General features: G+C 40.1%; 1 protein-coding gene across 1 annotated transcript; it reads right to left on the bottom strand.

The window, feature by feature from the left end:
- Nucleotides 1-501: 501 nt before the first annotated feature.
- LOC121299585 (apelin receptor A-like) lies at nt 502-1,927 on the bottom strand. The gene has a single exon (XM_041227386.1). The coding sequence runs from the start codon at nt 1,851-1,853 to the stop codon at nt 777-779; it is 1,077 nt and encodes a 358-aa protein (XP_041083320.1). The 5' UTR covers nt 1,854-1,927; the 3' UTR covers nt 502-776.
- Nucleotides 1,928-21,683: the final 19,756 nt, after the last annotated feature.

The following is a 21,683-nucleotide window of genomic DNA, read 5'->3' as shown; positions in this document are numbered from 1 at the left end:
GACTTGGATATATATTTAACTTTTTTTATTAGAAATATGCTGTCAGATACAGTAGTTAGTTACACCAAAAACATCCCCATTTTTGAGGTATTCACAGCAAAACTTCTCTCAGGCTCACCATCTCCCTGCTAAGAAAGAAGGCATCTTTCATTTAAAGCCATACATTAGCAGTGCATACATTCAGCGCTTCCAAGCTGCCCCCTCATAACAGGTACCCACCTCCCCAGCAATACTTGGTAGCTGGCAGCTGCCAAATCACTCCCTTTTCCATATTTATGACAACCTAAAGACCTTCCCTGGAAGGAGATTAATGGCTTAGCACAGTGTCTAATTATTAATTCTTGGGTTATTATCGGAAAAAAATGTTTTCACGAGTTGCTTTTTTTTTTTATGTTTGTTTTATAGTTTATATATATATAATATGATATATATATATATATAATATATTATATATAATATATATATATATATATTATATAATATATATTTTTTTTATAACAAACATTTTCCAAAATGACCCAGTTGTTACAATATGCTCGCCAAACACTCGCTTGCAATTAATAACAGGCAAATCTTTTGAAATGATTTTGACATAGAATATTTACCTCTTTTTAAAAAAAAAAAATCAGGTCAATATAACTCTGAGCCAGCCAGCTGTCCCAGTTTGGAATTTCAAAATTTAAAAACTGCATTTCTATTTATTCTCAGGAGTTCAGTCTTTTTCTAGTCCCGGGATTCTCAGTTCTGGCATAGTCTTTGTAGTCTCTCTCCCAGCTCTACACCTTAGTTGCCAGTGAATGAACCTCTGATTTCTGGGTCTGTGTGCTCATAGTGGATGAGAGGGAGCTCACCTGGCCATGTACTGTCTTCTTGAGGTTCAGCAGACATAGACACTGCGAGCGAAAGCGCAGGTCAAAGAAGGCGTAGAGGAACGGGTTGAGGCAGCTGTTGACGTATGCCAGGCAAGTGGCGTAAGGATGGGCGAACAGGATAAAGCGCATAAAGCCACAGGAATCGGGCACCAGGTTCAGGTAGGCCAACGCGTCGACGCTCTTGAGCACGTGGAAGGGGGTCCAGCAGAGGGCGAAGACCACCACCAGGGTTGTGATGATCTTCAGCAGCCGTCGCTTCTTCTGGTCGTCCTTGCGCAGGTTCTGGAAGTGCTGGGTGACGGTGGTGCCGATGAAGCAGTAGAAGACGGTCATGAGGAGGAAGGGAAGGAGGAAGCCCAGCAGGGAGGAGGAGAGGCTGAGCCCTGCAATCCACAGGGTCTCGTGCTGCTCGTGAGACACCAGGCTGAAGTCCATGGCACAGGTGGTCTTGTTGGTAAGGTTGTCAATGACGGTGGTCCTGAAGAGCAGGGTGGGCATTGCCAGCAGCCCTGACAGCATCCAGATGATCAGCAGCGATGCCAGCATGGTCCCCCGGGATCGCAGTCGGCTGCTGGACAGGGAGTGGACGATGGCCAGGTAGCGGTCGAAGCTGAGGCAGGTCAAGCAGAACACGCTGGCGTACATGTTGACCAGCACCAGGTAGCTGCTGATCTTGCACAGGGCCACCCCGAATGGCCAGTGGTAGCCCAGGGCTGTGTAAACAGCCCAGAGTGGCAGGGTGGCTACAAAGGTCAGGTCTGCCAGAGCCAGGTTGCCAATGTATATGTCTGCAGCCCTGCGCTTCGATTTGGACTGCCACACTGTAAAGATGACTACCCCGTTGCCAGAAAGTCCCAGAATGAAAATCAGCATGTAAAGCACAGGGATGAGAGAATAAGAAGGCTCCCATTCAGAATAATCGCACCCTGTTGCATTCTCGTCATAATAGTAATCATCGTAATTTTCGTCCTTGTATTCCATCCTTGATAAATCCGCACTTCTCAGTTTATCATTAAAGCTACAAGTGAGCTCGAGTTGCCGTCACTGTATGTGTGTGTCTCTGCCTCGGAGTGTGGGCCGCTATTTAAACCCTCAGCTCCCCCTCCCTCTGGTCTACACATACCCCCTCCTCCATCAATCACATACGCCCAAGCCCCGTTATCCAGCTCCCACCCAGACTCGCTCGATGGGGGAGCTGCTACATGGTTCCCGCCCCCCTGTGAACAGAAGGGCTAGTTCCTCACACATTAACTAATTTTCTCAGCCGAAACTATCCTAAGCGAAACGAAACCACACACAAAAAAAGTATTTTAACACACACTTAGTTCTTTGGTTTGGTATCAGGAACAATCGATACAGATTGCAGATTTTAAAAAGTATTGTTTTCCAAATTCTTGAAATCCAACCGGACCCTTTTGTGCCCAGAGGACAGTGTATGCAATTTAGTTAGCCAAAGCAAATGTGTTTTATTTTTTTGTTTGTTTTAAGTTAGCCAGCGCTGTCCGTCTTCAGTGATATAAAATTGCATTTATATTGATTACACTTCTTTACAAACGTGTTAGATAAATCCATTCTTTAAATTGTATTGTTAAATCTTTAAACCGGGATTTTAAAAGCAGCCCGCTGAGACGCAGTATCCCATCACAGAAAGCTTTCCTTTTTTCTCAACCGTGCAAACCATCCGAATTTTAACAAATCGAGTGTAGTTACATCTTCTGCCCCACACAGCCCCATGGGGCGCGAAGTACAGCCTCTTCTCCATAGGAATACTAAATACACAAAGACCTCCACTCTAGAGGCTACAAGACGTGTATGGGTTGTAATATTTGAATTAATATTTTTCTTTTTTTTTCTTTTTTTTTTAAAATCAAATTGACGTAAATAGTTCTTTATTGCTGATTAATGACAAAGGTGAACTGGTTAACTCATAATTTATGAAACCCAGTTTGTCTTTTTGTGTTGTTGTTTTTATAAATATGGAATAGGTCACATTGCTCGCAAACCCCGCTGTTTATAATAGCATCGGGCACTGTTTTCCAGTTTACCTCCACAGTAATTTCTCTTAGGTAAATATTTGAACGATGTATTTGAAAATAGTGTTTTTGTGTGTGCGTGTGTGCGCAATTGTTTTTGTTTTTAGACCTCGTTACAAAAATTAATCGGCAAATACAACATACCATAGGCATAGAGTTTAACTAATTAAATTATTATTTTCCTGTGCAGCCTACAGTATGAAACCATGCTTTTCATTTCAGCTGTAATAATGTCAGTTACCTTATGCTTTTTCATAGATGATCTAGCCATACATTCCTTTATAAATTCACAATGGATAAGAGTTATTCTTAATCTGGAAATTGTGTGCAGTGTTAAATAGAATACCATCTTAAACATATAAAAAATAACATAGTCGAAATATTCAATATACCAACACACATGTAGTTTTATCGAAGATTTTAGTGATATTATTATTATTATTATTATTATTATTATTATTATTATTATTATTATTACTGCTGAGATGTGTACACTATTACAAAATCAATTAAATCAACCAAAATCCAGCGACTGATCAACAGCTGCTAATTGGCAGATTTAAAATTAGAATGCATTGGCAGCCCTATACAACTGTGAAAAAACACCGTTTCAATGAGGCGCTCGAAGGTGGGCTTTTATTCATTTGGGGGAAATACATATTCAGCGACCTGATTAAAAAAATAAATAAAAATAACGCCTTTACGAACGGACTTTGATGGTTCTGTTTATGTCAGCGGTAGTTTGGTTAAATTGATTTTCACCTCTCAAAAACAAAATGCTTCAAAAAGACACCACGTTAAAAGAACACTTTGCACTTACAGAACCTTAATTAACCATATTACCCGCTGCGCGGCAAAAAGGTGACAATAATCCATAAGGCTCAATTGGATTGTGCCTGAAAAATGACCGTGTTAGGGGCGAATTCATTATAACAGATTCTATTGCATGAAAGTAGATGCGGGCGCCGTGATTTCGAGTTTTTATAATAGAAAACAATGGAAAGTCAGTGCCGCCAAGTAGCCGCGTAGTGCTACTATAAACGGCAAATCTTAAATCAAAAAAAGATTCAGGAAAGTGCATCAGTTACTTTATAAAATGTAAGGATTATACTCGATTGTGCTGTTGGGGTAGCTGTTTGCAGTCCGTGTGCAATATGTCAACAATAACATCGTCAGAACTACAGTCAAGATATAACACTGGCCGTGTATTTAATGTTTAGATCTTTATTTCTGGGTCTATATCGTTGCTCTGAAATGTAATTTATGTTATGACATGGCATTGAACTCTATCTTTTGTGTTAAGTAACTGTTGTCCGTGTGTTTGTGTCTTTACTAACTGCCTGCCACAATATAGATGTATGTGTGTGAATCCTATAGGCGAAAGGGGTCAATTTTAACCTTTGAAAAAAAAAACCTCTTAAAAATAAGAGGGTAGTGTTCCCTAATTGATGCTGCTCTTTGAAAATTAGACTTTTACTTATTAAAACTCTGCCAGCTTGCTCCACTTTGTTCACCTGTTGTTATGGCTGGTGTCTGTGATCGCGGCGTCCTGCCCCGCTAACTGTCACAGTGTTGAGCTAACAAGCTCTGTCCGTAAAGCTTCACTGGAGTTTTGAGAATAGGGGTCAGGGTGTCTGATTTTTCAGAATGTTAAATAACAAGATGATGTTTCTTCATTAAACAACGCAAGTTGATCTCCTGCAGTTCTAAGGTCAAGGTGAAAGGAATGTGTATGGATTCCACATTCACTGATATTCCCATTCATATTCTTTGAAATGCCACTATCATTGTCACCAAATTAAATCCGTGTATTCCCTTACCATGTGTTCTTCAAAATTTTAATCATTAAAATAGACCACAAGAGGGAGCTAGGGAGCAATTACCTTGTTAGACAATGCTCGACTGCCTGGGTCAGCTGCTTTTGTAGTGAAATTGACCTTGCAGGATGCATCGGGCGCCAGTATCATCCAGCATGAATGAGATAACTTGGTTTGTAGATCTTTTTGTTGTAGTTTTAGCAGTGAGCTAAATAACATCAACTATTTATGTTTATATAGGTTTACAATACAACACAGAAAACCTGCTAAGATTTTAGAATCAGTTCAGTTGTAAAACACAGGAACCACACTATGTAGCACACACTTTTATATTTTTCAAGGGACTGATTACTATTCTTAAAATTCTGTGATGTATAAAAGTTCCATCTCCCAGTTGGAATTCCACTTTTTAATCTAGTAAAAAAAAAAAAAAAAAACTGTTCATGTTGCCACAGTTCTGCTGTTAGTTCACACTCTTGGGGATTGCGAGTGCTGGGGTGAAGCAAACGATTTCCACCCTCCTTCTAACTTACTCTCCTGTCACCTGTTTCTTTTTCACTATTAAAAGTTCACTGTGGTGGACCATGGCAATGGTAAAACACAGTAAAGACGTAGTACAAGCATAGGACAAGCATGGTAAACTGCATAAATACTGTTCACATTCATTTTTATAAGGGTTCTCATACTGAGCACAGGGCAAATCAAACGGAACCTGCCGTTTGTATCACATACATTTGTGTAGATAGATTCACATGACTGGTGCTACTGATGCAAGTAGCTTAATTTGTTTACCTTTCCCTTGTCTTTTTATGATGTTTGCAATCAGTGTGACTGGTTCTGGTTTTCTATTGCTATAATATTGAGTTTTCGAGTTTTCTGGAAGCAACAGACCCATTAACTTCTACAGTCCCTAACATATCTGCATATTCCAAGTATAAAATACAAACGACTTTCCAGAATGGTTTTAACAGATGAATAGGAGCTGCGATGCTATTGTCAGTGTTAATAAGAGGTAAGGAAATGGATTTCAAATCCTTAGTTAGCGCTTCTTCAGTGGGCTCCAAAGGGAACAGCAGGCATTGTGGTTTCATAATGGACAGTGAGAGGATAGTCTGGAGAAAGCAAGAAAGCAGAAATAAGGAAACACACCAGAAAGGAGTAGTAGGACTGTTCGGCTAAACAGACTTTTTTCCTGTTCCAATCATGTCTTCTGTTCTTCCGAGATAAATAAAGAGGCCAGGTGCATCCAGTTTCTGCTTCTGCAGGACCGTGAGGAAAAACAAACAGCTGTAAATGTGGTCTGAAAATACATGGGTGTGCCCGCAGCTTCTCTGATTGGGAAACGAAAGACACATTGTTGTCTTTTTGACTCCTGAACACAGAAGTTTGGTTTGTTTTGCTCAGATTGAATGATTTTAAGTGAGGAATGAAAGGCGCTATATAAAAAAAAAAAAAACAATTGTATTGGCCTGCTTCTTATTCCAATTAGCTTTCAAGCAGTACACTCTATTATACACTACATATAACAAAGTAGTTAATAAAAGCAGGAAAGCTGTAAACACATGGTAATGTTCTGTATGCTATCTCTGCTATTGTACTTAATGTCTGGAGCATTTGAACTGCTTAGCAAAATGCGCCTTTTCTAATTGTATGCTTTTATTTCCCAAAGTGATATTAAATAGCATCTTTAATCAGATTTATGATTAAATGAAAGTGATATTAACTGGAGCGTGATTATAACCAAAGGGCCATTATCAGGAGTTTGTCCACATTCACTGACATTATATTCTGTCCGTGATAAAGCATATTAAAAAAACATAGTAAACTATGGTAAATTGCGCTCAATGCCTAGTGACAAGCAGGGAAACTTGCAGAATTACTGTGGTAACCGTTTATAAGGAACTGGTTTAACAGCCATTTGCACAACCGTGGTCCTAATGATTCATACATCTTCATGATTAGAAAGCATGATCAATAATCTGAATCCATTGAAAGGATCTTACTTAACCTTTCTTGACCAACAAAGATCATTACAATTGATTGATGATCATGCATGGTGCAATTTGATCATCCTCTATATGAATCATAATCAATCCTGATTCCCCATTATTTAAAACCGTGATTAAAAATGATCAATGACCACCTCTTAACATTGACATCAGTATTCTTTGTATCAACACAGCAACTCACCTTTTCCATGCAGTCCTCTTTTATTTGCAGTGCTTGGATTTCAATCAATGTACAGGTCATTATTTGTTTACTCCCAGTTGAAAGTTTTTGGTTATCTGCTCAGCAGATGGTTGTTGGAGTTTGATCTTACTTCCTGATTCAGCGACAGTATTTACTGAACTCTGTAACTCACCCTTGAATATCTAAGACAATTCCCAGAGGGGATACCGGTAGCTCAATCTCTCTCTCTTTCACTTCTCTGACAATCTCCTTTTCATCTCTTATGTATCAGAAAAAAAAAACAATTTGAGAAATAAAGGGGGAATATATATACTGTGTATATATATTATATATATATATATATATATATATATATATATATATATATATATATAGAGAGAGAGAGAGAGAGAGAGAGAGAGAGAGAGAGAGAGAGAGAGAGAGAGAGAGAATTCAAAACCAGCAAACAGCTCTATATCCAAGGACAATCACGATCCAAATGATACTCATCAATCACTAGAAATTATTAATGAAGAAGAAAAGTAATCGATAAACTGATAACTCACTATCTGAACAATTAGATAGCATGGTTGAAAAAGTTAGGTATTGTTGTTCTTTAAGTTTGCACAGTGACTTACAGATAAAATGTCATGGCGCAGGTATGTCTCCTTTGTGTTTGTTTCGAGTTGCAGCTCAGATGTATTTCTCTTTCAAAGCAAGCTTTTGAATGCTACAGAGCTAGATTATCAAAGCTATTGTCATTAGCGCTGTTAGGAAAAAACTGGAAATAAAAAATCAGTTGAGGCTGCTTCCTATTACTTACATTTTAATATATTTGAGTTCTGAGTGAGGACACTTTTCTTTGGAAGAGACAACATTTTAAAACATGACACTCTCTCAGTGACATTTGAGCTATAAGCCAGTTACATACACCCTCGATTGCAATCCCCCGCCTTGCCCACTGCAGTAACCCTGTACCCAGGACCAATACCAAATCAGTTGTATTTGAGTTATCCCTCGAGTCATTCTTGTAAGTAAGAGGCTTAAACATTTGGCACAGAACCAAAGTTTCATTTGTTAAAGCATCAAACCCCACTGAGCAGACTGGATGGGACCCAGGCCAGAATCAAATCAAAGTTTACAACACCACTGCACTTTCTAATGGCTGTGACTCCTCCATCATTTTGATTTAATCCAGGCCGCAGTCAGAGCAGGAAACTGTTTACTTAACTATCTGAACCCGTGGTAGTCCTGATAATAATTAGTGCTTCATAATTTTACCATGCACAGTGACCTTTTTTGGAACTGTGTGCTTGTTTGTAACTTGTATGGTTTGAGTTGCCTTTAATTGGGTGGATACTTTTTATACTCAATATACTGGTTCACTCTTCAACCTCGTATTTGGATTATTAGTTGAGAACTAGTTCAGAATTAGTTAACCTATTTTTATATCATCTTGTCAAAGTAGTTATTATATATTCTTTAGATCTCCTTTTATAATAACTGAATGTGGAGAAGACGCTATGGGTGTCCACAAAAGCTGTGTGTGTTGTATGCAGGAAGAGGCCTGTGTGTTGTGTGGCCATGCTGATACCCAGGCAGCTCTCCCTGTAACATAACCCCCCCCAGACCCCCACACCCCCTGGAGACCAGACTTAACTCCTGCTGGGTCATTCCCTGGAAATCCTTTAAACAAATAAATAAACAGATAAACAAACAGACGCCATAATAGACAGATGGTCACAAGACTGACGTTTTCAAAATAATCAAACTGGTAACCATTAGCTGCAGTGCCCCATACAATTCTAAATATATCTGTATTAACATGTTTAAATTATTTTTTTCTTGTTTCCATATGTCATTAGAGAAAAGTTTCTGGAGGACGGTTGTCTAAAAGATACTTGTATTCCTGCAGTTAAAACTACCCCAGTAAATATAAACAGATGCAACATTTAGTATTGTGTAGCAGAAGTTTATTGTGGGGATTTTTCTCTGTGGTTTCCCATGCTTTTCCCGTGCTTTTCATATATATTCCATTTTACAATGCTTTTACCACACTGCGCTACACTTTACTGCTCTGCATTAACATAGTAAACACATGGTTAACTTTAATAATAAGAGAAGCAATGCATATCATAGAAACAAGAGAACTGTGTTTAGAATTATGGCTGCTGAGGTCATTCAGACACTAGGAACGAAGGGCAGGGCTACTGTTGAGAAGTTCAAGTTCCTGAGCTATCTGCTCCATTGTCTCACAGACAATGGAACAAAGACTATGTCTTAGAGCTGGATACAGTAGATCTTTAACAAGAAGGGCACAGTCTTCTTCAATAAAGAGTAGGAAACACACCAGGCAACTTACAGGAAACCTTTTGAGGTATGATTCAAACCCGATATGGGCAACTCAAGTTGAGAAATGTGTTGCAGCGACAGTGGAGCCCTGAAGTGATTGCTAACACTGAAAGAGACAAGAACAAAACAGAAATCAAACTGGGGTGCTGTAGGGTTCATCAATAAAACCATGGTGCTAATTGATGTGCTGGGAGTAAAATTGTGTTTTAATCCTTGCTCGCTTTTTTCTGTTGGAGCAACAAGTTTTCAGGCATATATTTTTTCAGGCTGGTATTTTTGCAAATAAAGATCAATATGTTAACGTATAAATTTCCCCTACAACAGGTTGCTTGAAAAGTTGCCAGCGGGAATTGCCTGAAATCAGCTCAAGAGAGAAACAAATTAAAGTCTCCAGGATCATTAGAGTGTCTTTGAAGACACTTTTAAATCAAGTGCATAGGAAGATTTTCAAACAGGAACCAAATTATTTTAAGAATTAGCAAGAAACAACTGTGCTTTCCTGTAAATAGGTTGTATCTAGTTGTATTCAAACTCGGGGGTATGTTAGTGCTCGTATATTTGGCCTCTGGTCCTACATCACAAAGGGAGAAGGAAGCTTTCAGAGGAACTGATCTGAAGAGACCAGGTCAGCAGGGAGGACCGTGACAAAGCCACACATCCCCCCCCCATCAAGCAGACTGCCTCCAAATAAAGGGGAGGGTGGGGAGTTGGAGGATGAAATTGCAAATGAGATTTTGCTGCAACAGTCAGGTGAGTTTCCTTGAGGTTTCAATAATTTAGAGAGGAGGGATTGATCTCTCCTCCGAATCTCAGACTAGACATAGAAAAAGGATTTTATCCCTCGCAGACTTTGTTACTTGCTTCAAAATAGGGCTCTGTGGATAAGAAGGACATCAGAAAAAGAGAAAGGTCTGGACAAGTGTAAAAAGATGTCAGTCAGAAGAAGAAAGAAATGTTAGCCAGTGCCATTATAGTCCATTTTACCAAACATAATTTTTAGGGCCCTCCTTCAAAAGATGGGGACCCTTATGCACAGATTGTGTCTGTCAGTCTGTCTGTCATACTGGTGAACACAGTAACAGCCTTGGTATTCACCAAACTTGTATCATACACTCCTATTACTCTACAGGCAGATTACATGTGGCCATAATCCAATAAAATAGAACCTTTCAGTCACTGTGGGATTATTATTCGATAATGAGCACCCTGTGTCTGTGAGGAAAATGGTTTTCCTTTTCGTTAAAGGGCTTAGAGATCCTGATCTCCAGAATGCCTGGTGCTTAACAGGTTTACAAAATCAACCTCATATATTCTTTATTTATTCAGGTGTTGTGGTCAAGACAGTCACATCATTGAACTGCTCAGATGTGTTGAAGCCAGATTCGCAGGATAACGGGCAGGGATGATTAGCTGGGGACCCCGTGCTTCCTTTACAGCAGGATTGGGAATGTGAACCAGGGAAGAGCTGGAGTCACTCAGCATGCTCCCAAAGGAGTCGTGTGCTGTAGCATGGGAGGATTTAGAGTCCAGGTTGTTAGTTTGGGGTTGAGTTACCAGGTTGCAGTGATTCTATTATCAAATTACTTTTTTTCTTCTCTTGTTGCAGACATACCTACAGAACATTTGAGATGCTACCGGATCTGTCCCTGCCAATGCAAGCCTGAAAACTGACCCCTGCCACTTAACATTTCCCCTGGTAGTATTTTGTGCTTCTAAATGCCAGATATTGTGCCCAGGTAAACCTTATCTCCCTGCAATTTAATAGCCAGTCAGAACATATTTATGTATATGAGAATAAAAAATGTGTAATGAGGTGATATCTATTGATCAAAAAAGGATCAGCTATCAAATAAGATCTACAAAGAGAGAGAAATTAAGGAAGATTACCTAATTTGGGAATGGCCACACCTGTGATAGCTGGCAGGGATAGATTTAACCCCATCCCTGCCAAGCTTACATTCCCAAACACACCATTTACAGCAGCAGGACTTCTGCCCTTCTGCCCCTGTAATTTTACAAAGTCATACAATGCGATCCCGGTCTAAAGAGAGAATACTGTCTTTAGCTCTCTTTCTTCCTCCCTTTCTTGCTCCATCTTTTAATCTCTCTTCCTTTTCTTCATTGCCCTTTTGAATGCATCCACTCATTTCATTCTAGGCAAAGGTAACCCTTTATGGTTTTAATGGCAATACAGTGGCAACTTGCTCTTTCTAAAAAATATAGCACGGAGGCCAAAGAAGTACAAAGAAGATGTGACAGTCGGTACACTCTGGGTGGCGTGGGGAAGAGGAAGCATTTGATGTTAAATGTGATGCTCTGCTGGCCATTGAAAGTGAGTTCATACCTTGGCATTGTGCATTTTTTTCCACTTGCCCACCCAAAAGTGTCACAAGAAGATGTATACCTTTGAGGCAACTGGTGTCAGCTGTGTACAGTTTTCTTTACAAAGACGTTTGTACAATATCATTGGGATACTATTATATTACCAGTGTTTTGACCTGAAAAAAAAGCTATTAGCAGACCACAGTATTACCAGCAATGGCAGTGGGTTTGGTACCGCAATGGATTATCGGTGTATATTCGCCATTGTGATCCCAAAATTGAAATTGTTTCTAAAAGTTTACCTCGTACTGCCTTATTGTTCACAATGCATTGCTTCTAAACACCACCCATTCATAAACACACAGAGACAGTGAGACACTCATGTTTCGTGTTAAAAGACCATTTTCAAAGACAGTGCTCTCGGAGGAACTTGGAGTCACAAGGTGTTTCCTGTCCTGTCCTCAGGAGACCCCAAGAGGAACCCCAATCCCACAACAACAGTCCCCCACCCCCTGCCAGCAATGGAGAAAACAGCAGCAGGGCCAGGATGTGATATATTTGGAGTCCTTTGTTGTTTGGCCTAATTTTTCTTGTTTATGTTTACAGTTCAGCTGTATTGGACGTTTAATTGGAGCCAAGTTTGTCTTTTTTTTTTTTTTTTTTTAGTGCTGTAAATATTTTGTTTGTTTAAAATTAGTTTTTGACATCCTGGCCCGATCCTGAGCCACAACAAATATAGCCAGGTTTTTGTGGCCTACGTACTCAGGCTTCAGGGGATTGCCCTGAGTTCAAACCCCTGGATCAGATTGCCTTGCTGGGATCTTCCTTTATATGACTGTACAATGGAAATACTGAATATTTCAGTATTTGAAAGAAAAAAAACAAAAACGTGATCACTGTAAAAGTTACAGCCATTCTCTGGTTAAAGTTTTCATACAGTTTTATACAACATATGAACAAGAAAAATGCATCTTATTTCTTAATTGCCTTTACTAGATTATTTAAAGACAATGTCAATTAATTTGGACACTAGAAGGAAGATGTGCAGAATGGGGAAAGCAGTTACCCTGCTGTGTTCCATGAGGCAGTGAAGCAGGTTTAATCTGTCCGGTCCATTTGCCTTCCAATCTGACTGACTGAAAAGGTTAAGAAAACAGAAGATTGGCAGCCAGCTCACTGATAAACACACTGAAAGGGGGATTCTTGTTTTTCCTGACAGGTAGATAGTAACCTCTGACTCTCAGGAAATCTCTTGAAAAACACAACAGGGAGAGCCTTTACTTAAATAAACTACATCACTTCAACAGTCATCGTGTTTAATCCACCTATTGATGTGCAAAGCCTGTCATCTGCGACAGGAGAATATTCAACAGTTTCAGCCTGTTGTTATTGCCTTTTCTCCCCAGATACCTGTCAAGTTATCTGCTTTGAGTCTTATTAGTTTCTATAGGGTGGCCACTGCTGGGTGTGTCTATCTTCTCGCACCAGCAGTGGAACCAGGTCAACAAGAATATAACTCCTGTAGGATTCTACTCAGCAACACAGACAACTTGTCTATATTCTTTCACGTTGAATAGGCTCATCCATAATTTCACAGTCTAAGGCAAAACTATGAAGAAACCAGGAGGCTGATTCGATCAAACTATAGACTGTCAAGATAAGAAACAGCATTTTACAACATTGCGATCCCAATATAACCCCAAATAGAAGCACTGGAGACGTCAAGACACAACACTGGGCCTGATAAAATACCACATTTGTTTTAAATTGGTACCAAGGTACTACACTAGGGTGATTGGTGTATACTACAGTGCCATACTGTTGTGCTACCATTGGTATGTATTACAAAATAATATGAAACTCTTACCACTACAAATAGCTTGTATGAATGTTGTTGCCCATTTCCCCTTAGCAATTTACAGAACCGTTACATTATAGCAGACGCTTTTGTCTAAAGCCACTTGCAGATTCTAGGGGGTGAACTATGCATCCACAACTGCTGCTGCTCACTTTCAGTAGGACCTCGGTTTTATGTCTCATCCGAAAGAGGTTAAGTGACTTACTCAGAGTCACAACAGAGTGAGTCAGAACCAGGAACCTCTTGGTATCAAGCCTGTTTCTTTAACCACTGGATCACCAAGCCTCCGTTGACATTGTAGTGGCACTGTATCCCTATTGTAGATGACTGGGCAGTTAAAGGCGAGTGTACCATTCCATTGTGCCTCCTACCTAGTCCTCCGAGTTATTGCCCTCTTTGATTCAGTACCGTACTGCTGTTACGGGTGAGTGTCCCCACAGCTATCCTGGCCCTTGATCCTTCACTTCTCAAATGGAATGCAGCCGACTGCTTTTAGAATCCCTTTGAAGCCAGACCTCAGCCACTGGGAACATTCACACTTTGCAGCTGTAAGGCATAGGGCTACAAGCCACACAGAGACAAACAGTCTGACTTCAATTGTACACCAGCTTACATTAGCCAGACATTCCTAAAATATTTTCATGTTTCATGATCAAACAGTTTCAATGATACTTAGTAAAATGGTGATCCATGAGAACCCATATTGCATCATTCAAGGCCAAAGGCTTCTTAAAAACTATTTTGAAAAAGTTATCTGTTGAGAACATTTCTGGATAGAGATTATGTTCAGTGTAATACTGGACATTGTAATGACATGTTCAAAACATCTTAGTAAATATTACATGTAGCGGCTTAATTTTTTTTATATGGAAATGCAGAATGCAGACAGGTAAAGACACACGCCTACACAGACAGGTAAGTACACCTGTATTTACAGGCTTTGATTCCTATTAGGTACAGTCCTGTCAATTCCAACAGTGACCCACACAGGCCTGTTCTGTCAGAGCTGGTCGTGTACTGGTTTATACTGGTCATGGTGGTTCAAGAAATTTTCCCTTGGATTGAATTTGAATTATGGCATCCTTACATTTAAAAACCACCAAATAACAAAACAAACAAAAATTCTGATAATGATAACTGGCTTTAGATGCCGTGTTACGATCCCCCTGCACTCCTTCAATACGATCCCTCCTGCACTCCTTCAATACGATCCCCCCTGCACTCCTTCAATACGATTCCCCTGCACTCCTTCAATACGATCCCCCCTGCACTCCTTCAATACGATCCCCCCTGCACTCCTTCAATACGATCCCCCCTGCACTCCTTCAATACGATCCCCCCTGCACTCCTTCAATACGATTCCCCTGCACTCCTTCAATACGACCCCCCCTGCACTCCTTCAATACGATCCCCCCTGCACTCCTTCAATACGATCCCCCCTGCACTCCTTCAATACGATCCCCCCTGCACTCCTGCAATACGATCCCCCCTGCACTCCTTCAGTACGATCCCTCCTGCACTCCTTCAATATGCTTTGAAAGAGATTTCAGTAAACCTTCACCAATAGAAAGGGAGCCATGATGGTTAATCAAGTTTACAAATAAATCCATTATTAAGCCAATTATTTAAACATATAAACCTCCCTTTAAACCTTAATTAATAGTTGTTAAGCCTTAACTGAATATGAGATTGTTTAAATTAGCGATGTACTGCTAGAAACTAACACAGTGGAAATTAATAAGCTGAAATCGGCCATTAGAGCCAGAACGAAATGCAGGTTCAAATAGAATCAGGTGAGGTCAAGGCAAGTCGTTTGTTAACATAATCAAGATATGAGGGTAAAAAGAAACAACTTCCTTTGGTAATTAGTGTTCGATTAAGAAAGCAAATTGGCTCAGAATATGTTTAAAGCGACATCAGGTGATCAAAAATAAAACTTGAAAACTAGAAGCAGTACAGTCACACATATATCACACCCCACATTAAAACACCTCTGTGAACTTTGTGTAGTAATAACATATTGTGAATTTAATATATATGTTATTTCCTCTGATAGAGGAGGCACACCTGTTAAATATGCTGCTAAGTGCTTCTGAATGATCTTGTCCATATGGAAATGATGTGCTCTGCACGTGGCTTTCTGGACCTGTTGAGCTGTCTGGACCCCTCTGCTCCACATTGTAAATCTCTCCCTGTAATCAGGTTATTTCATGCTCTTTTGCCCCTGAGACATAGAGGCTGTTTTGTCTGTGTTTAGCCTGCAGGGGGGCAGGCTCTGAATCAGCAGGAGGGAGGGATCGTCAAGGGGCAGGCAGACGGGGCAAAACACCGAGCCGAGCTGAGGGTGTGAGATAGAGAGAGAGACAGCAGAGACCAGGTTGAGCCTCCTCACTGACACTGATGTCTCATAAAGACTGACAGCCTGTCTGCTGCTCTTTTGCCTGGATGGTCCAGGATCGACAGAGTTCTCAACAGACTCCTGGCCTGTGTCTAAAAGCCCCTCTTCCTCAGAATTACACTCTACTGAAGATGAAATATAACTGAAACTGACAAAAAGGAGGCGATCAGCCCATTAATGTTTGTCCATTTCCCAGAACTATGGGTAGTTGGTTCTGAGCAGCAACAACATGGCTTGTCAACCCACTCGCTGTGTAAAAAAGGATGTACTGGAGGGACCAAGAAAAAAGATTGACAGTTCAAGATAACCGCCAAAGGTTGGGCCAAGGTTGACTATGTGTTGTGTTGTTGGGCAGTGACTGCAGTTGACCAGTTGCATTGGGGTCAATCACTGTTAATAGTTTACACCCAAGCCTTGCATCTATGCTTGTAAAAATAACACACGTTTTAGTCAACGCAACCTAGCTATGTTATACCGCTACTGGTGGTTCGATGGCACCAGTTCTGTTGGATCACTATATTATTTCCATTAACGGAATTACCATTAATCCAACATTATGAACCAAACATCTCAGGCAACCTAATGATATCATTTACCTTACTGGGATTATGTTAGCTTTATAACATTGTTGTAAACATACTGTTACCTATTAAAGCAGTATTGCAATGTGCAATACTCATGGAAACAATACTGTAAACCAACAGATTATTAGCAAAAGCCAGCTTAATCCCAGTGAGCAAAAGGACGTTGGTCAATGGTTGCATCCCTTTGCTGTTGGTGATATTGAGCCACCAATGGCACAAAATAGTATATATGGGAAGAGTTTCTGCAAACTCTTGATCATATAACCCTGCACTCCACACTGGAGTGCCTTTACTGGAGGAACAGCTTTTGCTTGCGTATAGCTTGTTTTGAAGAAAAAACCTCTTGGTTTTTATGTGTGATTCCTGCCGTCCTGCTCGTCCACTCCTCTGCTCTATCACGCTCATATGCAGTGTGGTGCACCTATGTCAGTTCCATAAAGGCTTCTGTCACCACAAGAAGGAAACGACCCCAATATAAGGAAACATCAAAACGCAGGTTTGAGTTGAGCTCGCTTTCATTTTGAAAAGCTCCCTTTTGATTGTGGATTTTCAGATGACATGGCTGGAAAGGTTTTCAGACAGCTGTGGCGGCCTGCTTTGATCTCCGTCACAGGCATCAAAGAAAGCTGTAATTCAGCTGACAAATTGTTACAATGCCCATGGAAACAGCAGTCTTTAACTATTAGTTTCAAAGGTATATTTTCTATGTAATGACAGGCACCTGAGAACAAGGCTCTAGGGCAGTAACCCATTCTTATTGTTAATGTTTGCGGGTTATGAAGACAAGTTCATAACCTTAAATATCATTAAAAGGTTTTGGTCCGGTAGACAAACATCTCAGCGAAAACGTTACTAAGGAAGCCAAAATTGTCAGGAGTGAGAATTTACTGAAACCATGTAACAAAATGTGTTTCTGGATTATCAGAAATGTCCTTACCTAATGATAGTCAATGGCAATGAAATTGTTTTCTACACTAATATAATGACAGCACTGAGGCAGCTAAGAGCCATTGATAGAATGGTACTATATATTAAACATTTTAATATTTTGAAATAGCAATGGCATGAATGAATATGCACTGGCAACCTCACTGATGTACCACAATACCAGTGTGCTACTGTATCAGGTCCACTGTTTAATATCTCTTACAGTTATTATTATTATCAGCTGCAAAGTCACTTACAACAACGTCTCACCTGAAAGACGGAGCTCAAGGAGGTTACGTGACATGCTCAGAGTCAATAAGTCAATGGCTGAGCTGGGATTTGAACCAGGGATCTAGTTTCTTTAATCACTGGACCACCAAGCCTCTTGTTATACTATTTTTAAATTTATTCTTCTGTCGTCGTCATCCCCACATTCCTCAGGATATCGCTGTCTAGAGCTCTTTCTCTTAACGTAACTCGAGAAGGCCAGGGAGGAAGGGGTGCTGACAGGAAAAACAATTGTTTACTTGCACTAGTGAATTTTCTACAGTTGGTTGTATACAATACGTGAAAAAACTGAAAGAAAAGATGGCCAAAACTCAGCCCATCCTGTGATTGTGCATCTCGGCTAGAGGTGGTGCCACTGATCTGGGACACCTCAAAGACTCTGGGCAGCCCAGTCCTACCTTACCGGCACTGCCAGAATGCTGGGAACCTAAGGATTGTAGTCTATATGGAAGGAAGGGGCCATGCAGAATTTATGAAGACTCCTGATCTATTTGATCTGGGTGGTAAAAAAGATGGGTGTGTTCCTTAAAGAAGGCTGTTTTTAAAATTACCAAGGCTTCTTGTTATTTTAGCCCAGATCTGCTCAGGGCTGTGGCGAGAGTTCTGGCTTCCTGAGCTGCCGAGATATTTCCTCCTCGGGTCTGATCGCCAGTGATTACTGCCCTAGAGTTATCCATCAGTGCGCTTTCTCCAGGGATACCAAGGGTGCGGCTCATATCATCAACTGCAGACCAGGTAACCTGGAGATACCGATTACTGGCTCTGTGAGCTGGGTCCCAGAAAAACCCAAGAGCTTTGTTTAATCACAGAGAAACAGCTGTAGAACCAATTTCTAAAAACACACTTTGTGAAAACTCAAGGGTATTCTTATAAATACAAGAACATGTTTACCTAATTAAATGACACCCTTTAGAAACTGTAAATGTGAGAAATATCCCATTGGGATACCATAAAAATACCAATGCATTACCCTGAATAACTATATGCAAACCACAGCATTATCAGCAATGGCCACACAATGGATTTGGAACAAACCCTGATATGGTAACTCAGAAATAAAGTAACATATTACTGCAATGGTTATGTACTACCCTCACTACTTAATACTGTACCTTTTTAAACTGAGAAAAAGTATACATAGAGTAGAAAAACATGTGAAACACTGAGATATTTAGTAATGATAAACATTGTCTTGTTTTTTCACACAAAGCCTTTCTCAATGTCCTTCCATTAATAACATCTCAAAATACTTCATCAAACATTTTTTTACTGGACTAAAGTTTGTTTCTATGACAAAGTTAGGAAAGATCAGTATTTTCACTCCATTTTAAAACTAAGGACCACAGCCTTTTATTTCAAATAACATGCTACAGAAAGCTACTCCAGTGCTATCAATGCACTTTCATTGGCATATGGCATTCCAACCTTCAACAGCCATCAGATGCCCAGTCTGCTTCATTACATCTGTCATGTGCTTTTATTGTGCTTCAGTGCCACTCTGCTGGGGGCCATCTGGTCTAGACAGCCGTGTGCCATTTCTACAGTGTCTTCCTTGTATGGGAAATCATTATAATAGTAACCGAACAAACCCAGGCAGAACCAATAGCAGACCACAGCACAACCAGCAATGGCAACACAATAGATATTGCACAGTGGTCCTGATACGGGAGCACAGTGTCTGCTACTGATATGGTACTGCAATAGAGTAGCAGTGTGAATGGGTTCATCCCATTCTGATTCATTCAAATTGACAGCAAAATCTCCAGACCACAGGCAGTATTTAAATGAAGGAAGATCTTCTTTGCAGTTAAATTGTATTACAATTTGAATGGTGTTGTATGAAGAAGCCTCCCTTTTTTCCTTCAGCAAGCAGTGCTTCAGGAAAGGCCCCCCCGGCAGGATGACAGTTGACTTTGCTATAGCGCAGAGCCACCAGAAGACACCTTTATTGCCTTTCCTGCAGGCCTCTGTTGCCTGGTTTTGCTGAGATTTGTGGAGGCTCTAAAACATGTCATTACAGGATGTTAACTGACAACAGCACAACTTGCTGATAAGAGGAAACAGAGGTCACTGTCGAATTCAGCTGGGCTGTACCAATTCACCAAACCCAACTGAGAGCGTATTTTGGTGAAGATATGGACTGTTTTTCTTGATGTATTTTGTGTGTTACATTTACTATTGGCGGTTTCAGGCCATAACCCTGAACAGCATCACATCATTCTCTTCACAAACATGTCAGTGTAGCTCATTGCATTTATACAGCTCCTTCTGATAAAGTACTAGATATTTGTTTATCATTACCATTAGCTTCTGTTCCCATGAATTATTCAAGGAGTATTATGATTTAGTGAACTGTTCTGTGGCTATATCTCCAAACTGATTGCATCAGTAAAATGTTCTGGTCAACAATAAACCGTCTGGACCGAGTGAGCTCAGGGATACCGGTCCACTTGGGATCCACAGAGCTCAGAACCTTCTGGAAACTTCTCTTTTCAACCAAGTAAAAAACAGCCCTGTAAGATAATTTGCTTGTAGTATTGCTAAAGTAATGTGATATGTTAGAACTATTTTTCAAAGCCGTTTACAAGTATACAATTACTCTCTTTTAATTAATAGGTAAACCAACCCCTTTTTCAGTTACAAAATTCAACAAATACAACCTAACTGTAAATAACATCAATATCAATGGTAACAATTCTAATTTCTCTCACCAAAACAAGTGTAAACTTTAATAGAAACAGCAGGATTCTGGTCTTACACTAAAGAACGCATTTTGAAACAAGTGCAAAGGCAAATTTTCTGAGAAATAAAACAATAAAAAGTAATGGTAGTAAACAAGCAGGGACTGCTTTTGTTACAAGAAGGAGAGGGTAAATTAGTCTCTAGTTTCATATCAGGAAACCTTTTTTGGTCACAGTACAAATCCAGTGTATAGAATGCCATGTAACACAGAGATAAAACAAAATGTTGTTTTAACTTGACACTGCTTAGATAGTGGGTGAGGAGCTGGCCTGGGATACCTTCCTTCAACAAGAATCAATGTGGCATGCTGGGCTCTGGGCAAGCCTTGACCTGCCTCCTGTCTGTCAAGCACTTTCACTGCTGAGCATTGTGTCAGCACAGTGCACTGTTTTTCTCGATAATGCTGTAATTACCAGGACAATGAGGCTCCCTCAGCAGACAAGGAAGGGACGTTCACTGAATAAACACAATGTGCTTAAACTGGGATTCATAGCCATATAATGGATAACATGTACATTAACAGGACAATATGAGGACAATATGGTAGTAATATGAAAACATCCCTTCAGATAAAGGGACCTTTCTCCTCTGAATAGAGAGACGTTAGTGTGAGTGGAGCTGGAGGACTGGGCTGGAAGACAAGTCACAACATGCACCAGCTATCATTTCACCATGTCACCATTACCTGTAGAAACACACTAGACTGTGTCTGAATGTGTGAGAAGTGCACTTTCTACTGTATACTTACAAGAAAGTGCCTAGATAGCACACAAAATGAAATCTTATCAGTAATAAATGTTTGGGCTAAATACTCAATGTGTTAGCATTCTAGAACCAGGGATATTCACCAGCTGTATTCTGTAAGTTGACAGAATGTAATAGGAGTAAGAGTTGTTTGAGGTAAGAACCCTACATCCCAGCTGAACCAGGCCCATAATGGGCATAATGCCTCCGAAATCAATCAATCAATCGATCGAGCAATCCCTTATAACTGGACTGCAGATGTCAGCCTTTAATGGTGCTGTTAATGTTAGGTTTTCTGAAACAGATTGCCGTATTGATATCCCTGCACAATAATTACAAATCCATTAGAGTCAAGGGTAGCCCATTACACCTTTCAGCTCAATCTTAGTTGTGGTTCAATTACCTGATTTTGATCATAGTAAGAAGCGCCTGTATTCCTAAATAATAGATTACATTCCCCTTTAATGGCCCTTGTCTGCTTTCACAGGGTTCCGATCTACAAATACTAGGGAAGTGACAAAACGAACTCAACTTTTGTACAGTAAATAAATATAACATTGCTTGTATTTGAAAAAAT

This window comes from Polyodon spathula, chromosome 25 (genome assembly GCF_017654505.1).
Source record: "Polyodon spathula isolate WHYD16114869_AA chromosome 25, ASM1765450v1, whole genome shotgun sequence".
Lineage (NCBI taxonomy): Eukaryota > Metazoa > Chordata > Actinopteri > Acipenseriformes > Polyodontidae > Polyodon > Polyodon spathula.
The sequence above is the reverse complement of the archived record's forward strand: the minus strand, read 5'-3'. Positions and strand labels throughout refer to the sequence as shown.